The sequence below is a fragment of the Podarcis liolepis genome (assembly GCF_965112155.1).
Source record: "Podarcis liolepis genome assembly, chromosome: 2".
Taxonomy (NCBI): domain Eukaryota; kingdom Metazoa; phylum Chordata; class Lepidosauria; order Squamata; family Lacertidae; genus Podarcis; species Podarcis liolepis.
This window is the reverse complement of record NC_139555.1, coordinates 117,610,882-117,630,304: the sequence shown is the minus strand read 5'-3', so window position 1 is coordinate 117,630,304 and position 19,423 is coordinate 117,610,882. Positions and strand designations below refer to the sequence as shown.

General features: G+C 48.9%; 2 protein-coding genes across 7 annotated transcripts; both read right to left on the bottom strand.

The window, feature by feature from the left end:
* Nucleotides 1-1,395: 1,395 nt before the first annotated feature.
* Nucleotides 1,396-8,077, bottom strand: LOC310701677 (zinc finger and SCAN domain-containing protein 16-like). Its single transcript, XM_083492934.1, has 4 exons — nt 7,649-8,077; nt 6,359-6,812; nt 4,854-4,995; nt 1,396-3,500 (listed from the first exon to the last, which is right to left on the bottom strand). Exons 2-4 carry the CDS (start codon nt 6,767-6,769, stop codon nt 2,740-2,742), a joined length of 1,314 nt encoding a protein of 437 aa, XP_083349060.1. The 5' UTR covers nt 6,770-6,812; nt 7,649-8,077; the 3' UTR covers nt 1,396-2,739.
* A 589-nt stretch (nt 8,078-8,666) lies between these two features.
* Nucleotides 8,667-18,124, bottom strand: LOC310701734 (zinc finger protein 34-like). 6 transcript variants are annotated; one of them, XM_083493043.1, is made up of 6 exons: nt 17,606-18,124; nt 14,612-14,733; nt 13,343-13,469; nt 11,617-11,712; nt 10,590-10,700; nt 8,667-9,650 (listed from the first exon to the last, which is right to left on the bottom strand). In XM_083493043.1, the coding sequence occupies exons 2-6, from the start codon at nt 14,684-14,686 to the stop codon at nt 8,983-8,985; spliced, it is 1,077 nt and encodes a 358-aa protein (XP_083349169.1). In that variant the 5' UTR covers nt 14,687-14,733; nt 17,606-18,124; the 3' UTR covers nt 8,667-8,982. The 6 variants fall into 6 exon arrangements, with proteins under 6 accessions (XP_083349169.1, XP_083349167.1, XP_083349170.1 ...); XM_083493041.1 differs by having other exon boundaries at nt 14,612-14,736; nt 17,606-18,123; XM_083493044.1 differs by lacking the exon at nt 17,606-18,124 and adding an exon at nt 15,714-17,170.
* Between the last annotated feature and the right edge of the window lie 1,299 nt (nt 18,125-19,423).

Genomic DNA, 19,423 nt, shown 5'->3' with positions numbered 1-19,423 from the left:
GTACTTAACCCGAGGTACCACTGTAAAAGACAAAAGAGCCTTTTACCAAACAGACTGGCATCTAAGCAGCCCACCTTTCTGCAAACCCATTCACACACATGGAATTCCTGGCTACCAAGGCCCACCAGGAAAGTGGTCAAAGTACAAGGCTGAGCTATGTTAGGCACACCTCACTGCTTATTCATACAAGGCCTCAAATACAGAGGCCACCCAAAAACATGGTAGTGGAAGGTTAACTAAGGTTTGGTTTAGTGTTATGAATCAAACAAACCATGGTTACAGTCAGCTTGCAAATCAAGATCAGAAACCGTGGCTTGAAACGGATTTGTAAACCATGGTTTGTGCTACGACCCCCAACAGGGACAGTTTCAGCAAGCCGAAAATGGCAGCAAACAAGCAATTCTGAAGGATGGTTTGGATTGTAAACCATGATTTGGCACAAACGTGAGGCAGTGAGAAAGGGATTCAGCTGACAAGTGCCCCCAAATAGAAGCTTGTGTAAGGACTTCAAATAGCACAATGGGGCTCCCCCTTCTCCCCCAGAACTGGTTTGGGGGACAAAGAAGGAGGATCATTCAGTCTGGCAAGCTGAAATGCTTGCGCTGATGGAACAGCAAGACCTAAATTCCTTTCCAGAAGCTTCTGTTCATTTTCTGCAAGGAAATCCTTGCACACCATGCTTTTTTAAAGTACCATACAGCTTTTTTGCCTTTTTAAAAGACACCTTTTGGTTTCAAATCCAGCACTGATACAACAGAGAGGTAGGATTGCTATCCAATTGCAGAGCACCCTTAGGCACACACAACATCACAAAAGGAGGTTCTTCAGATCCTCCTGGCCAAAGGTTGCTTGCCAGAGCGAATATTGCCATGAGCTGATTTCTCTTAGGGCCATTCAACACAACGGTTTCTGCATTATAAAAAAAAAAACAACCATGTCCTTGGGTCAGTAGCTCAGGCTGACTTATCTCCAATTCCCTTCCTGACTTCCCAATTCAGGAAAACTAGAGTTTATTACACGCTAACCACCAAACTGTGGTTAGCAGGAAACAGGAAACCTGCTGAAACGGTGGTTTGTCCAAAGCAGGAAGTGAGAAAGCAGGAATCTACCAGCCATGACGGCTATGTTGTTCATCCACAGCCGGGGGCAGTATATTCTTCTGAACACCAGTTGCTCTGAATTGCGGAGGCTAGTGGTGTTGCGCTTGCAGGCTTCCCATTGGCAGACCTTGTTGGCCACTGTGAGGACAGAATGCCGGACTAGATGGGCCCCATCCAGCAGGACTGTTCTGGATCCAAGCACGCAAGGTGGCAGCGCTCAGCACCAAAGACGGCCGAGCCAAGGCTGGTCCCACTGACAGTAGACCTACTGAACTAATGGACACAGCTAATGATCTAGGTTCATTAGGGAAGTTTTTAATGTCTGATGCTGTATTGTTTTTAATATTTGGTTGGAAGCTGCCCAGAGTGGCTGGGGAAACCTAGCCAGATGGGCGGGGTATAAATAATAAACTATTATTATTATCATTATCATTAGTTTCTCTACACAGAACTCCACAGATTACATCAGTGTTTCCTACTGTGGTCTATACTGCCCCCTGGGGGTTGCTGGAATGATGCAGCGGTGCAATTGGGGACCATGAATAAAAACAGAGGGGCTGTGGAAGCATAGGGAAAGAAGAAAATTTTGAAAAAACTGTTCATACACATTTCATCTGTTGTGTAATGATGCTTACTGCCACGTTGGGCACCGTTGCAGGACGGTGACAATCCCTCCCCTGGATCCGGTGGTCATGAGGGGCTTTCCCAGGTTTCGGTGACCCCTTTTTGGCTTCACCCAGGCCCAAGAAATGGATCACAGCTTGCCTGCCTATTTGGCCAATGGCAAGTGAGCTACGGTGTCAGCCCGGCTCCTGGGGCGGATCGGACGGAGCCCGCAGGCTTCACTCTGGTCCACCCTCCCATGAGTTTTTAATCCCGGGTCCTAGTCCATCTCTTCATCCAGTTTTCACTGCATCTTTCTGTCTGTTTGTTTAAATTAGAAGACAGATTTCTGGTGCAGGACAGGGCTGAGTATATTTTTTTTCCTGAAAAGGGGGAGATAGGCCAAATAAGTTTGGGAACCTCTGGGATACGTCCAACGGATTTGGCATCTGAACCAGCCCATTACTGAAACCCAGTGGGTCACCACTAAATGTGCATTTAACCGAGACCTATAACCAATCTTAGGTCTTTCTGGTAAGCCTTACTTTCCTGATTACCTGTAGAACACACTTGTTTACTTAATTCACACATTACATTTTCCCGATGTACAAAAGAAGCCATCAAATACTTTAAAAGGTGTGTGTGGGAGGAAGCATGTTAAGCAGCCATCCGTAAGGCTTCTTCTATGCAAAACCTTCATGTTAAAAAAACCAACACCCAATTCCACAATATATACAGTCATCCCTCGGGTTAAATATGCTTCAGGTTGAGCGTTTTCAGTTTACGATCCGCGGCGACCCAGAAGTAACGGAGCGCGTTACTTCCGGGTTTTGCTGCTCGTGCATGCGCAGATGCTCAAAACGATGTCGTGCGCATGCGCGGAAGCGGCGAAACACGACCCATGCACGCTCAGATGCGTGTTACGTTCTACTCAGGATACGAACGGGGCTCCGGAACGGATCCCGTTCGCATCCAGAGGTACCACTGTACAGTTATGAACTCCGAAGAGAATACGGAATCGGGCAAAAGGGCAGCTTCACAACCAGTCAGCGCACTGGAAGGCCTTCTCACGGGTGTGCAGTTTCTGGTGGGTCATGAGGATGTCCCTGCGGCCGAAGCTCTTCCCGCACACCAGGCATTTGAAAGGCTTCTCCCCAGTGTGAGCCCTCTCGTGGATGACCAGGCAAGTCCTCTGGCTGAAGCTCTTCCCGCACTCGGAGCACTTGTAGGGCTTCTCGCCCGTGTGGGTCCTGCGGTGGGTGACAAGGAACTGTTTCCTGCTGAAGCTCCTGCCGCAGTCGGGGCAGATGTAGGGCTTCTCTCCCGTGTGGGTCCTCTCGTGCTTGATCAGGTCTGACTTGGAGATGAAGCCCTTGCCGCAGTGCGAGCAGATGTAGGGCTTCTCCCCCGTGTGGATCCTCTCGTGCTTGATGATGTACGACTTGCGGCTGAAGCTCTTCCCGCAGTACGAGCAGGAGTAGGGCCTCTCCCCGGTGTGCGAGCGCTGGTGCTCTATCAGCTCCGACCGCCACACAAAGCCCTTCCCGCATTCCGGGCACTTCTTCAGGCGCTCGTCCTGGATCCGCGGCTGCACAGCCACTCCTCCCTTGGCCGGCTGGTAGCCCTGTGGCCCGCAAACCAGTTTGTCCCTCCTGTTCTCCGGGTGGCTTCCCGGCAGGCTCTCGGAGGCTTCCCCTGGATCGGGACTGTTCCACTCAGCAATCCCCAAAAGCACCTCGTGAGGCCTTGGATCTGCGGAACGGTCTGGGTCGTCCTCCCCGCACACTCTCTCGGAAGCTGCCAGAAAGAAGGAAATCAAAACGCAAGTCATTCTGCCAATGAATTACAGTGGTACCTCTGGATACGAATGGGATCCGTTCCGGAGCCCCGTTCGCATCCTGAAGTAAACGTAAGACGCACCTGTGCATGTGCGGATCGAGCTTCGGCGCTTCCGCACATGCGCGTGACGTCATTTTCAGCGTCTGCGCATGCATGAGCGGCAAAACCCAGAATAATAATAATAATAAATTTTATTTATATCCCGCCCTCCCCAGCCGAAGCTGGGCTCAGGGCGGCTAACAACAATCAATCAAATAACCCAACATTCTAAAAACATTTCATTATAAAAATTAATTAAAATCAAATTAATGGCAACCGTTAAGCAAAATTCTGTGCAGGTTGCCAGAGGAGGGAGTCAGGCTGGGCCCTGACCAAAGGCCTGGTGGAACAACTCTGTCTTGCAGGCCCTGCGGAAAGATGTCAAGTCCCACAGGGCCCTAGTCTCTTGTGACAGAGCGTTCCACCAGATTGGAGCCGCAGCCGAGAAAGCCCTGGCTCTAGTTGAGGCCAGCCTAACCTCTCTGTGGCCTGGGACCTTCAGGATGTTATTATTTGCAGACCGTAGGTTCCTCTGTGGGGCATACCAGGAGAGGCGGTCCCGTACAAGCTCCGTTACTTCCGGGTTGCCGCGGAGCACAACCCGAAAATATTCATCCTGAAGCTACTTCAACCTGAGGTATGACTGTATTAGACTATGTGGAAATGGCTCAACTAACAAATAGGTTAAGAGGTAACGCCAAACAATTATTTTCTCAAAAATGGGAAATGTTTAAGAGAGACTTACAAAAAAACAACAGTGACATATTATCTATTGCTTGTGTACATAAAATAGCTTCGCAAGAAGAAAGCCCATAGGGAAATCTCCGGGGACCTCTTTTAAAATGCTGGCGGTCGGGAGCAAAGACCAGGTCCGGGGACAGTCTGTCCCGGACGAAGCCTTCGCTGCCGCCCACCAGCATTTTAAAATCGCCCCGGGACAGCGGGGGCTTTTAAAATGCTGGCGGTTGGCAGCAAAGCCCTCCTGTCCCCGGAGCTTGCGGGGCAGGAGGTGGGAAGAAAAGCCTTTGTCCCCCCCCCCCCCCAGCCTTCAGAAGAGGTCGGGGGACAGACTGTCCCCGGACCTGGTCTGAAGGCGGTTTCCATAGGAACGCATTGATTGATTTTCAATGCATTCCTATGGGAAACCGTGCTTCGCAAGACGAAAAACTCGCAAGAAGAAAAAACTTGCGGAACGAATTAATTTCGTCTTGCGAGGCACCACTGTACATGAGTCACTCACACTCTAAGCAGCATAGAAAGAGGAGTCCTTACCCAACAAGGCTGTGTCTCTGTCGTCGTCGTCCTCCTCCTCCTCCTGCTTCATCTCCCCTAAGATGACCCTCCGCCAGGTGTCTGAGGAAGCGTCTTCAGCGGTGGGGAAATTAGCAGCCTCCTCTTTGAACGGGCCCAACATCTGAAACAAGAGCACAGGACGTTGAAAGGAGGCGAGGCTGGCTGCTGGCAAGTTCCAAGGGGCTGGTTTGAGTGAGCCCTAGAAAGCTTGGGACCTGGATACCTGAAAAATCACCTCTCCCTTTAAAGACCCAACCGGTCACTGCACCACCTGCAGATACAAACTTATTTTATTTATTCGTTGCATTTTAATCCCACCTGTTTTCCTCAAACTGATAGAATCTGGCTTCATCAGGATGATCCAAAATGCAGCAGCTAGACTGGTGACTGGGAGTGGCCACCGAGACCACATAACACCAGTCCTGAAAGACCTACATTGGCTCCCAGTACGTTTCTGAGCAAATTCAAAGTGTTGGTGTTGACCTTTAAAGCACTAAACAGCCTCAGCCCAGTATACCTGAAGGAGCGTCTCCACCCCCATCGTTCAGCCTGGACACTGAGGTCCAGCTCCGAGGGCCTTCTGGTGGTTCCCTCCCTGCGAGAAGCGAAGTTACAAGGAACCAGGCAGAGGGCCTTCTTGGTGGTGGCACCCGCCCTGTGGAACGCCATTCCATTCGATGTGAAGGAAATAAACAACTATCTGACTTTTAGGAGACATCTTAGGGCAGCCCTGTTTAGGGAAGTTTTTAATGTTTGATGTTTTATTGTGTTTTTAATATTCTGTTGGGAGCTACCCAGAGTGGCTGGGTGTAAATTATTATTATTATTAATACCCCACCCATCTGGCTGGGCTTCCCTAGCCACTCTGGGCGGTTTCCAACAAAATCTTAAAATATAGTAATGCATCAAACATAAAAGCTTCCCTAAACAGGTCTGCCTTCAGATGTCTTCTAAAAGTCTGGTAGTTGTTGTTCTCTTTGACATCTGGTGGGAGGGCGTTCCACAGGGTGGGTGCCACTACCGAGAAGGCCCTCTGCCTGGTTCCCTGTAACTTGGCTTCTCACAGGGAGGGAACTGCCAGAAGGCCCTCAGTGCTGGACCTCAGTGTCCGGGTAGAACAATGGTGGTGGAGACACTCCAGATATACTGGACCGAGGCCGTTTATTATTATTATTATTATTATTATTATTATTATTATTATTATTATTATTATTCAGAAGTGTTACCACTTCCAACTGTGGAGACAGAGCAGAACCACCATGCTAGTAGCCATCGATGGTCCACTTCATGCATTAGTGCAAGACAGTGTGCTTCTGAGTATCACTTGTTGGAGGCTTCAGGTGGGGAGAGATGCTGTCGCAAGCAAGTCTTGCTCAGGGGCTTCCCACTGAAGCATCTGTTTGGCCACTATGGGAAACAAGATGGTGGGCTAGAAGGAGCCCCTTTGGCCTGACCTCTTCCTGGGTCCTTCCTAACATCCTCACCAGCTCTTCCTGCCTCTCGTCCTCTTGCTGCCGCAGCAGGAAGTCCTCCACCAGGGCCACCGCCTGGGAACAGTTCTCCGGCTCCACATCCCTGACCCAGTTCTGCACCTCCGCTGGCAGGACAGCCAGGAACTGCTCCAGCACCACCAGCTCCAGGATCTGCTCCTTGGTGTGCCTCTCGGGCTTCAGCCACAGGTTGCACAGCTCCCAGAGCTGGTTGCACACCTCCCTTGGACCCTCGTTCTCCTGGTAGCCGAACTGCCGGAAGTGCTGTCGCTGCGCCTCTGAGCTGGCTGGCTCGTCCTCTAGAGCCTCCTCCTTCACCTTCAAGCAGCTGACTTTGTCGCTGCCCCACAAGCCGCTCTCTGTCAGCTGGGTTTCTTTACAGAGGTCCGGCAGGAGGCGGGCCATCCTCTCACTCCCCTCCGAGATGCTGACTGGGGCAACGGCTGTGCTGTTGAAGGGAGAAAAGAAAAATTGGAGCTGGAAATCTTCCTTGGCTGAAGGCTACCTGCCAGAGTAGGGGGAGCCTTGCATTAAGGCACCAGCCTGGTAGCCACAGAGTCATAGAATCGTGGGATTGTAGAGTCAAAAGGGACCTAGAGGGTCATCCAGTCCAACCCGCTGCTCTGCGGGAATATTTTTCCTGAACCCACGACCTCGGGATCAAGAGTCTCATGCTCTGTTGACTGAGCTATCTATTGGGCAGCGTGGAGGAGTTGTGGAAGTTTCTGCCTGAACTCTATGGAATGCAAATTGGAGTAGGATCAAGTGCAACACAAGAAATAGAAGAAGCAATAAAAATATGACTAAAAATCGTCAGGACGTCAGGGCATTACATTTGCTACAAAGAGCAGAAAAATAATTGAGGTGGTCCTCCAACAGCAATATACAAGTGGTCCACTGGGTGGTAGGGGGTGGGAAGTTTGGAAACCACTGGTGTAATAAACAGACTATACCTATGTCTACAGGAAAGATGCTCTTGTGGATCCAGATTGCCGCCCCCTCATTCTGCACAAAGACTCGCTCTCTGCTCCACTTGAAGTGTGCATCATCCAAAAAAATAATAATAAATCGAAGGGCTCCTCGTTTTTCTGCCGCTCTCCCCTACCTGGCGGGCAGATTTCCAACCAAGGATGTTTTATTATTATTATTATTATTATCCCCAGCCTTCCCGTCTCCTTCCCAGCCCCACGGCAGGGAAAAGCTTCCCCAGTTGCACTTCTGCCTGCCATGGAGCCCATTCGAGGCCCAGCACACCCTCCCTTCCCCTCCGCCCTCCCCACTTGCCTGGTTCTTTCGCAGCCACCGGAAAAGTCCTTCCGAGCCCTGATTATCTGCGCGTGGGAAAATTCAAAGGCCACTTTCCCATGGGAAGCGGAACAGGAAGTGGCATTTGATTGTTTTTGTTTCCCCCCTTTCCTGCCGCAGAGGAGCTTCCGGTCTCTCTAGGAGGCGGTATTCCCTCACCTTAACCCTTTGCTGAGCAAAAGAGTCTTAATGCAGATTGTGACAAAGCTCGCTGACATGGGGGCCCTTCAGATGTTGCTGAACTACAACTCCCATCGCCCCTGGCTGGGGATGGCGGGAGCTGCACTCTGTTAATGTCTGGAGGACATGACATTTGAGACTAACACTGGGTTGGGAAACCTGTGGACACTGCTGGACTCAAGATTGTGTACATATCATACATTTTGAGTACATCTTCTTCCCCACCAAAGGGTGGCTGGTGAAATCCAGCCAGATAGGCGAGATATAAATAAAATTATGATGATGGTGGTGAATTATAGGAGCTGTAATTTTCTATGGGTGCTGGGAACTGTAGCTATTTGTGGGGTAAACTGCAGTTCCCAGGATTGGGGCATATGTGTGCTTTAAATATACGGTTGATTCCCATCAACCCTAGCTAGGTTGACTAACAGATGGCATAAAAGGGGCATAGCTGTCAATGTTTCCCTTTTTTTAAGGGAAATTCCCTTATTCCAAATAGGATTTCTCACAAGAAAAGGGAAAAGTTGACAGCTATGAAAAGGGGAGGAGGAGAAGTTAGCTTTGCACAGGCACAGTCTCCAATTGCTTGGGGAAACCCTGGAGAGGAGGGGACTTTCAGTCTCAGCAAGGGGGACACACCTGCCGGAGATGAGTTGCTGTGCTTATTAGGCCTGACACTCCTGTGTCGATTGTGTTTTTGCTAATAAAGAGTTACCTCCAACTTGCTGAGTGTGTGTACATAGCACCTCCCAGGGCCTAGCTGCACTCCCAAGGAGAATAGTGCATGGTGTTTTAAAAACAACAACCAGTAAACAAATTTCAGTACAAAACCATCGTGTATTTAATGCAAAAGTTCAGAAACCCCATAAAACCACCCAGTCAAACCTTCATAATGAAACCAGATTCCTGCCCCAGGAAGGGCTTGCTTTCAGCACCCAAGGCAAGCCCTGCTTTTGGCAGGGATCAATGCTGCTCTGGAACTTCAGAGTAAAACCAAGCACAGTGGGGCACGGCCAATAGGCAAGGGTCCGGGGAGCTGGAGTCCAATAACACATTGAGGGCCACAGCTTTCCCTTGCCCCCGTAAGACAGGAATGTCCTAAGTTCATGGCAGAGGTGGCCAGCCCATCTCTCTCAGGTGGATTCTCTGATGTCCTGTAAGGTTCCACCACTCCCTGAAACTTTCGCTGCTCCCAGAGAAGGCCCTGCCTTCTCTGCCAAGTGGGTCATCTGATGCTTGGAGAAACTCGACCTGTTGCTGAAGCTGCTCCGGCACTCCAGGCACGAATAGGACTTGTTGCCCGTGTGGATCTTCTCGTGGGCCGTCAAGCTGGAGTGGTGCTTGAAGCTCTTCCCGCACTCCGAGCACGCGTACGGCTTCTCGCCCGTGTGGATCCTCTGGTGGTTCTTCAGGTCGATGCGTTGGCCGAAGCTCCTCCTGCACTCGGAGCACTGGTACGGCCTCTCGCCCGTGTGGACCCTCTGGTGGCGCGCCAGGATGGGCCTCGTGCTGTAGCACTTCCAGCAAACCGGGCACCTGTGAAGCTTCTCCCTTGGAGGTTTTGTTTCCCGTGGGACGAGGAACGACTTCCACCGGTAAGTCCTCCCGGAATTGGTCCACACCTCTTCTCTTTCATCTATGAGGAGGCCTCCAGAGGCCTCACCTTTCTGCTCTAGTCTTCCCAAAGTTTCCTCTCGTGTTTCTGGGTGCTCAGAACGGAGGAGTGGACCTTCAGCCCTGCCAAACATTATTCTATCACACAAAGAGGATGAGGAGAGGCAATCCTGGCTCCAAGCCTCCTCTGCAGAAAGGAGAAGAGCAGATTGCACCTTACTTGTCTCAGGGGAAAGTTTAAAAGGGAAGCTATCGCTGCCTCAGAAACATTCCTCAGAAACATTCTGGCTACAGGGAACCAGACAGAGGGCCTTCTCGGTAGTGGCGCCTGCCCTGTGGAACGCCCTCCCATCAGATGTCAAAGAGATAAACAACTACCTGACATTCAGAAGACATCTTAAGGCAGCTCTGTTCCGGGAAGTTTTTAATATGTAACGCTGTACTGTTTTTAACACTTGATTGGGAGCCGCCCAGAGTGGCTGAGGAAACTCAGCCAGATGGGCAGGGTATAAATAATAAATTATTATTATTATTATTATTATTATTATTATTATTATTATTATTATTATTATTATTATTATCCCCACCCCCCAAAAAAATATCCTGCTCCCTTAAATAGCTCTTCTTCAAAAAGCTCTTGGTAAGGATGACCAAAGGTGACACTGTGGGTTAAACCACAGAGCCTAGGACTTGCCGATCTGAAGGTCGGCGGTTCAAATCCCCGCAAGGGAGTGAGCTACCACTGCTCGGTCCCTGCTCCTGCCAACCTAGCAGTTCGAAAGCACGTCAAAGTGCAAGTAGATAAATAGGTACCGCTCCAGCGGGAAGGTAAACGGTGTTTCCGTGCGCTGCTCTGGTTCGCCAGAAGTGGCTTAGTCATGCAGGCCACATGACCTGGAAGCTGTACGCCGGCTCCCTCGGCCAGTAAAGTGAGAGGAGCACTGCAACCCCAGAGTCGGCCACAACTGGACCTAATGGTCAGGGGTCCCTTTACCTTTACTTTAAGGATGACCAAATGATCAAGGGGACGGATCAGCTCCCCTATGAGGAAAAGTTGCAGAGTTTGGGGCTACATATGGACTTATCCCTGCTTGTTTCCCCCCAAATGTTTTTAATGGGCACTCACTCGAAAAAGAAACATTATTCTGGGATCTTCTCATTAAAGTCTTGTTGGCTTCGAAGGAATAATCTTCTGGCTGAAGAGGTTTCTGCTTGGTCTCACTCGCCATGCCACCACCTTTTGGAAGAGAAGAACAAATATATTCACAAATGACAATTTAAAAACTTGTGGGACAACACACATGCAACACAACCATAGCTACTGGCTTCCAAAGCAGATGGCCGGTGGTGGGAATGGTTAGACCAATTTGTGGAAGCAGATAGGTTTATAAGCCATGGCAGCTAAATGGAGCTTCCCTGTTCAAAGGCAGGTTATCTCCAAATGCCGTAAGAACGTCAACAATATGGCCGGGGCTGTGGGCAGTGATGTCATCCAGCCAAGATTAGCTCTCTTCTCCTTTCTTTCCTTATATTCCAGCACTAAATGAGCTGAATTAACACCTTTCCACTCACAACAGCACCGAGAATAAAGGCTTGTGGCTTCTGATACAACTCAGAAGTCTCAAGGATCTAAAGAAAATGATTTGCGCTCTGATTTTGAATCCTGAGACTCACTTCTGTCAGCGGAGGGGGTGATCAACCAGGCGGCTGTCAATACAGCTCCAAAGAACAGAAAAGGCAGGAAACTCAGTTTAGCTGTGATGCCTGCTCTTAGAGTTAAACTCTAGCTCAGATACACAAGAATACTGGTCTCTCTACGGAGAAGAAATAAAAAATATTTCAAGACAGGTCGCTGATTTCAAAAACCATTAATTGAGCAAAAGATCAGAGCATAAAGAATAAAAACCACTGTCACCAGACCAGCAATAAACTATATGGCTGAGGCTGATGGGAGATGTAGTGCAAAACATTTAGACAGTACCAGGTTGGAAAGGCTGATATAGATATACATATTTTTTAAAACCAACCAACCTTGAGATACATGTTTTCTGGCTTTACATCTATCTTGTCAGGAAAAGTCTTCAGGAAATATGATATTCTGACTGAACTAGGAAGATTCAAGCCTGCTGGCCACGTTCTTTAAACGACATTACCTGAAATTCTCTCCATTTCCTTGGAGTCCGGTACACAGAGATTGTTGGTGCCTTTAGGCCTGGAAGTGAGGGTCAGCTTGGGAAAGAAACATCCTCCTTCAGAAGGGAAGACAAAAATACAAGTTGAATTAGGAAAATTTTACTCCTTCTGACACACTTCTCCATACTAACCTAGGTCCTAACCAGACCCTGAGATCATCTTTCGGGGCCCTTCTTCGTGTGCCTCCTCCACGAGAGATCCAGAGGGTGGCAGCACGAGAACGGGGCCTTTTCTGCAGTGGCTCCCTGTTTGTGAAAAGCTCTCCCCGGGGACATTTGCCTGGCGCCTTCATTATACACCTTTCAGCGCCAGGCAAAAATGTTCCTCTTCAACCAGGCCTGTGGTTGATGAACATTCTGTGTCCTTTTAAATGTGTTTTGTGGGAAGGAGGGATATTGGTTTATTTCAGTTTTCGTTCTCGTTTTTATTATGAATTTCGTGTTTTTATTTTGTATTTTTATGCTGTGAACTTCCCCAAGACCTTCGTATGAAAGGTGGTATACAAAATGAATAAATGAATAAATGCAGCTCCCAGAATTCTTTGGGGGAAGCCATGCCTGCTAAAGGGGTATAAGAATGCTTTAAATGTATGGTGAGGATGTGAACTTTGACAGGGAGCTTTTCCAAGCCCTAAATGGGGATTGATCCTGAGGCCTTCTGTATGCATGCATGAATGAATTTATTTATTTTGGTCCCTGACCAGAGTACAACATATACAATCAAACCTTGGATCCTGAACACCTTGGTACACAGACGTTTTGGCTCCTGAACGCCGCAAACCCGGAAGTGAGTGTTCTGGTTTGCAAATGTTCTTTGGAACCCGAACGTCTGATGGGGCTTCTGTGGCTTCCGATTGGCTGCAGGAGCTTCCTACAGCCAATCAGAAGCCGCGCTTTGGGTTCTGAACGTTTTGGAAGTCGAACAGACTTCCGGAACGGATTCCGTTCGACTTCCAAGGTACCATTGTACAACAACAGAGAACATACAAACATAAATAGATTAAAATTAAGCTCTATGAGTTAATACACGATAAATAATTCAAACTGCTAAAATATATAAGTTGAAGCCTTAATTGCTAATTTAAAACATATGAAGACATTGGCGGTTAGATTCATTCAAAGCTTGTCTCTTTAATTTTATAGCAGCAGCACAGAATTTAACCACTTTTAAGGTAATATCTAGTTCCCTGTCCTCTGTTAAGTATCTCAAGTAATAATCATCAGTTCTGCCTGGGGTTTGCTGCATGATTTGAGCAATAAATACAGTGGTACCTCGGGTTAAGTACTTAATTCGTTCCGGAGGTCCGTTCTTAACTTGAAACTGTTCTTAACCTGAAGCACCACTTTAGCTAATGGGGCCTCCTGCTGCTGCCGCACTGCCGGAGCACGATTTCTGTTCTCATCCTGAAGCAAAGTTCTTAACCCGAGGTACTATTTCTGGGTTAGCGGAGTCTGTAACCTGAAGCGTATGTAACCTGAAGCGTATGTAACCCAAGGTACCACTCTATAGAGCGTATAACCTTGTAATAGTGACAATGTATGCAGAGCAAGTGCTCTAGCCCCTGGGCTCTGGCCCTTTCCTTACTCAAACTGAGAGACGGGAAAAGTAGAGCTATTCTATGCTTTCCTAGAGCCTTCCCAAGCCCTCTCAACACCATTTATTGAGCAGCAAAGAAGGGATGCCTACCCAGAGAGGCCCAGTTGAAGTTGTTCTCTACCATGACGTCTATATAGAGAGCTCTTTGGTCCGGATCCAAAAGGGCCCATTCTTCCTCACTGAAGTGGATCGCTACATCCTGAAAGGTCACCAAAACCTGGAAGGAAGACACAAGAAGTTCGGAAGGGGCTTCATCCCAAGTCAGGTTGTTGATCCGCCGAGTTCACTAGTTTATAGACTGACCAACCAGAGGATCTCCAGGGTCCCAGGCAAGGAAATTGCATAGTACAGAGTCAGACCATCGGTCCATCTATGATCTATGCCAGGCGTAGTCAACAAGGTGCCCAGTTGACATTTTGCTGCACTACAAATCCCATCATCCCTGTCCATTGGCCATGCTGGCTGGGGCTGATGGGAGTTGGAGTCCAAAAACAAATCCAGAGGCCACCACAATAGCTACCCTTGATCAATGCTAACTGGGTTTCAAGACAGGGCTTTTCCTGGGACGTTCTACATGCATAAGAGGTGCTCTACAGTTGACCTATATCCCTTCCCCAAAGGACTTGACGCCTTCGCACAAGCCACACAGTTGATCCATCTAATTAATTTTATTTATTGAATTTACAGTCGTCCCTCAGAAGTCGAACGCAAGTTGAATGTTTAGGCTCCCAAACACCGCAAACCCAGAAGTGAGTGTTCCAGTTTGCGAACGTTCTTTGGAACCCGAATGTCCAATGCAGCTTACGCGGCTTCCGATTGGCTGCAAGAGAGCTTCCTGCAGCCAATCGGAAGCCGCATCTTGGTTTCCAAACGTTTTGGAAGTCGAACGGACTTCCGGAATGGGTTCTGTTTGACTTCCGAGGTACCACTGTAAATACCGCCCTATAACCGGAGGTCTCAGGGCAGTTCACAGAACAAAATCAAAATATAAAACCACAAAACATATAATCAAAATAAAAACAACAGCCCAATAACCCCCCCCAAACCCCACTTTTTAAAAGGGCATAGGATATCTAATTAAGTATTTTCTACACTGATTGGCAGAGAATCTCCAGGTTTTTGGGTAGGGTTCTTACAAGCTCTATCTGAAGATAGCAGCAATTGTTTATGAGAGACTCTCAAACAAAGTACTTGTGTTATAAAATCCAACACATTCCCACTGCTCCTCTAACTGTTGCACCTCACTGTCTCTCCACAGAGCTTCTCAGGAGCAGCAGGTGGGGCTAAGGCCACCTTTCATACTGAAGCGAAGGGAAATTGGTAGGTTGTCGCCCCAGAGCCAGTTGTCCCCTTGCCCACCTGAGCTGGAACCAGAGCAACTGTTGCCACACTAGCCGGAAGAGGGGCTGGCTCAGAAAGCGTCAGTGATGCCATCCTTCTGAACGCGGTGGTGAAAACGGGTTCGTTCCAGTGGTTGAGCACTGCTGAAAAAAGCAGAAGGGAGACAGCAGGAGAGGTAAGCCTCGAGCGTTGCTACAAAAGGGAATGAGGAAGGTGGAAGAGGCAAGCCTAAAATATTGCCATAAAATAGGAATGGGGACAACAGAAGAGGCAAGCTGCAGAAGTGAACCAGGATGGTGGAAGAGGCAAGCCTGAAATATTGCCATAAAATAGGAATGGGGACAACAGAAGAGGCAAGTTGCAGAGGTGAACCAGGATGGTGGAAGAGGCAAGCCTGAAATATTGACATAAAACAGAATGGGGACAACAGAAGAGGCAAGTTGCAGAGGTGAACCAGGGTGGCGGAAGAGGCAAGCCTGAAATATTGCCATAAAATAGGAATGGGGACAACAGAAGAGGCAAGCTGTAGAAGTGAACCAGGATGGTGGAAGTGGCAAGCCTCTGTTTTTCTGGCTCACACAGGTATCTTAGGAACCCATGACCTTGTTACTTTCTCCAAACATCCCCTGAGCCACACCTGGGTCACATGCCCACAATTTATTCAACTCCTGACACAAACAGCGAGGTGTCATCTTGAATGGCAATTTACAGTATTTACCCCATGTCATTTTAATATTTCAAATGCCCCTACAGATTCTTGGCTCTCCTCTTGCATTTGCAAATCCTCTAAGTAACCATCCAGAACCCCCCATTTCTTTTCATCAGAGCTATTAAGCATGTTTTAATAAAATGCCTTAGACTCAGAATTATAGCATTACAAGGGATCCAAAGGGTCATTTAGCCCAACCCCCTGAAATGTCATGAATGTCCGTCTGCTCATTTCCCAATCCTCCAAACCTACAATAAGTCTGTCATTCTCTCAGAGGCTGCCTCCTCGCAGGGCTCCTGTGCTTTTGACAGCTTCATAACAGGCAGAAATGCTTCAGGTGAAGCTTTCCCCCCAAATACAGAAACAGTGAGCAGTTTCTGTTTTTTAAAAAATTTAAAGCAAAGACATCACCTTGCCAACAAAGGTCCGTATAGTGAAACCCATGGTTTTCCCAGTAGTGATGTATGGAAGTGAGAGCTGGACCATAAAGAAGGCTGATCGCCGAAGAATGGATGCTTTTGAATTATGGTGCTGGAGGAGACTCTTGAGAGTCCCATGGACTGCAAGAAGATCAAACCTCTCCATTCTGAAGGAAATCAGCCCTGAGTGCTCACTGGAAGGACAGATCCTGAAGCTGAGGCTCCAATACTTTGGCCCCCTCATGAGAAGAGAAGACTCCCTGGAAAAGACCCTGATGTTGGGAAAGATGGAGGGCACAAGGAGAAGGGGACGACAGAGGACGAGATGGTGGGACAGTGTTCTCGAAGCTACCAGCATGAGTTTGACCAAACTGCAGGAGGCGGTGGAGGACAGGAGTGCCTGGCGTGCTCTGGTCCAGGGGGTAACAAAGAGTTGGACACAACTAAACAACAACAACAACAACAGAGCTGCAAACTCTACCTTCCCCAAACTCTGGAAGTTTTGCCATAGAGGTCCCATCAGCCCTGGTTGGCATGGAGGTTGATGGGAGTTGTAGTCCAAAACATTTAGAGAGTGTATCAAGTTGGGGGAGCCTTCTCTAAATCCATTTCTTCGCAAAGTGAACCATGGTTGCCACATTTGTTCTGGCATGGTAAAGTCACTCTGTGTTGGTTTGTTCAGCGATTTGGCTTAAGAATACAGTGGTACCTCGGGTTAAGTACTTAATTCGTTCCGGAGGTCCATTCTTAACCTGAAACTGTTCTTAACCTGAAGCACCACTTTAACTAATGGGGCCTCCTGCTGCTGCCATGCTGCCACCATGCGATTTCTGTTCACATCCTGAAGCAAAGTTCTTAACCAGAGGTACTATTTCTGGTGCTGGAGGAGACTCTTGAGAGTCCCATGGACTGCAAGAAGATCAAACCTCTCCATTATGAAGGAAATCAGCCCTGAGTGCTCACTGGAAGGACAGATCGTGAAGCTGAGGCTCCAATACTTTGGCCACCTCATGAGAAGAGAAGACTCCCTGGAAAATACCCTGATGTTGGGAAAGATGGAGGGCACAAGGAGAAGGGGACGACAGAGGGCGAGATGGCTGGATAATGTTCTCGAAGAGACCAGCATGAGTTTGACCAAACTGCGGGAGGCAGTGGAAGACAGGAGTGCCTGGCGTGCTCTGGTCCAGGGGGTCACGAAGAGTCGGACATGACTTAACAACAACAACTATTTCTGGGTTAGCGGAGTCTGTAACCTGAAGCATATGTAACCCGAGGTACCACTGTAAAAGGAAAACTCCCCTGCCTAGATCCAGGTTTGGGGCACCAACTGCAGCTTCCTGAAAGGCATGCGGGATTAGGAAATTGAGAGTAGAACAACGCCTGCCACCTGGGCTCACGAAAACATCAAATAAATCCATCTAGGTGTGCTCCACTTTCGCTTGCCTCGCTCTTATTTCATAGAATGACAGAATCATAGAGTTGGAAGGGGTCTCAAGGATCATCCAACCCAACGCCCTGCAGTGCAGGAATCTCAAAACGCCGCCCCCCTCCCAATTTGAAACCGTACAAGAGACCCTGCTTAGCTTTGCAAATGTGCCAGCAGCAGTCAATTGTTTAGTCCCAGGCTAGAACCTGCGGGCTTCAGCATCGCCCAGCCCCGCAAATTGCCAGGCGATAAAGGAGAGCTGTTCCCGGCACATGTGCAGAGCGCTGTTCGATTCCCACCCACATCTCGCTCGCGAGTGAGCCTTGCATGGGTCGGACACTTTCGGGGATGATCGGGGTTACAGAAAAGGGATCTCCCGCTCCCTTAAAAACAACCCTCCGCTCTGTGATCTGCCCCGCCTGCCCGGTGCCCGATCCCTTTCTCTCCCCAGGATCTACCTCCGCTTCCTTCCTTGCCCCTCGTGGCGCAGGGCAGCGGGCGTCTTGCTCCACGCAGTGTCTCCACGGGGTTTGCCTCCGCCTGCCCCCCGGCTACCCTTGGGGAAATCGAGACCACAAGGGAGCTGGAGGAGGAAGAGGAGAAGAAGCCACCGAAGCCCCGAGCCGCTCTGTTATGGATGAGATTCCTGCATTGCAGGGGGTTGGGCTAGATGACCACCAGGGATCCCCGCTCCCAAGTCTACAGTTCTGTGCCTCGCTTAAAACAGCTGCTTCAGGCTTCCGGTTCCCAGCTTCCGCCTCATCTTTGGCCATCCTGCTTCCGGAGAGGGGAGTTGGCTGGAGGAGGAGGAGGAGCGCAGGAACTGCCTTGCCACCGACCTCTGAACGCTTTCCAAGCCGCAGCTCAGAGCAGCGCCGCCTATCTCCTGCGCATAAGCGTGAAACTCTGGAAGGGACCCCTGGGCATCATCCAGTCCAACCCCCTGCGATGCAGGAATATGCAGCTGTCCTCTTGCAGCCTTGGCATGATCAGCACCGTGCTCTAAGCGGCTGAGCTATCCTCTACCTCGCCGGCTGTTTTCTGGCTGGTTCCTGGGAGGGGATTTGGTGAGTCCAGAGGCAGGGAGTCACAAAGTGTAGGTGCTGCCACACTAAAAGATCAATTTCCTTAATCCAGTTCACCGATCATTTATTAGGGGCTCTCCATCACTAGCTGCAAACTGTGGTTGCAGGTGAAAAATATAAGATCTCCTTCACCAGGCCCAGCACTTGGCCCAGCCGAGGGCCTTCTGGTGGTTCTCTCATTGCGAGAAGTGAGGTTACAGGGAACCAGACAGAGGGCCTTCTTGGTAGTGGCACCTGCCCTGTGGAATACCCTCCCTTCAGATCTGAAGGAAATAAGCAGCTATCCTATCTTTAAAAGACATCTGAAGGCAGCCCTGTTTAGGGAAGTTTTAAATATTTAGTGCTGTACTGTTTTTAACATTTGATTGGGAGCCACCCAGAGTGGCTGGGGAAACTCAGCCAGATGGGTAGGGTATAAATAATAAATTACAGTATTATTATTATTATTCTCTCGACTTCAGTCTGGCTCCAACTGGAAACCCACGCCCAAGATAACAGATCCTGCAGCTGCTCATCACAGTACAGTCCCTTGACTGTCTTGCTTCTGGGAATCCAGAGCTGAGTCGGGGAATTTATTGCATGGGAAGTGGGCAGAGCTGCACCTTTTGGTTGTCTGCCTGCCACGCACCTGTCAAAAGCACAGAAGCAAGAAAACAGCAAGTCCTCATGACAGCAAAAGGCCTTCTATTATTGAAGGCAGGCAAAAAGCAGTCTTATTGTTGTTGATTCCTGCATCACAGGGGTTGGACTAGATGCCCCTTAGGATTCCGTCCAACTCTACAATTCTATTATTCGTTAATTCATCACCTTCCATGCAGACTCCCTTGAAATGTGATGGACCCTCCTTCATTGGAGGTTTTTAAACAGAGGCTGGGTGGCAATCTGTCAGGGATTCCTCAGCTGAGATACCTGTGTGGCAGGGGGTTGGACTAGAGGACCATCGGAGAGTCCCATTCAAAACACTACTATGATTCTATACAATCATCCAGATTGTATAAATATTATAATTATTATTATTATTTGGCGGGGGCGGGGCAAAGCTAGTACTGTCAGAGGATAACATTATTTGAAATTACGTTGGATTTGACAACCTGTCAATGTAAATGGTTTTGCTGCGCCCTCGCTATGGCTAAAAGACTGAGTTAGTGGAATGGTAAATCTATAGCCCCCTTTATTCTGACAACTCTTGCA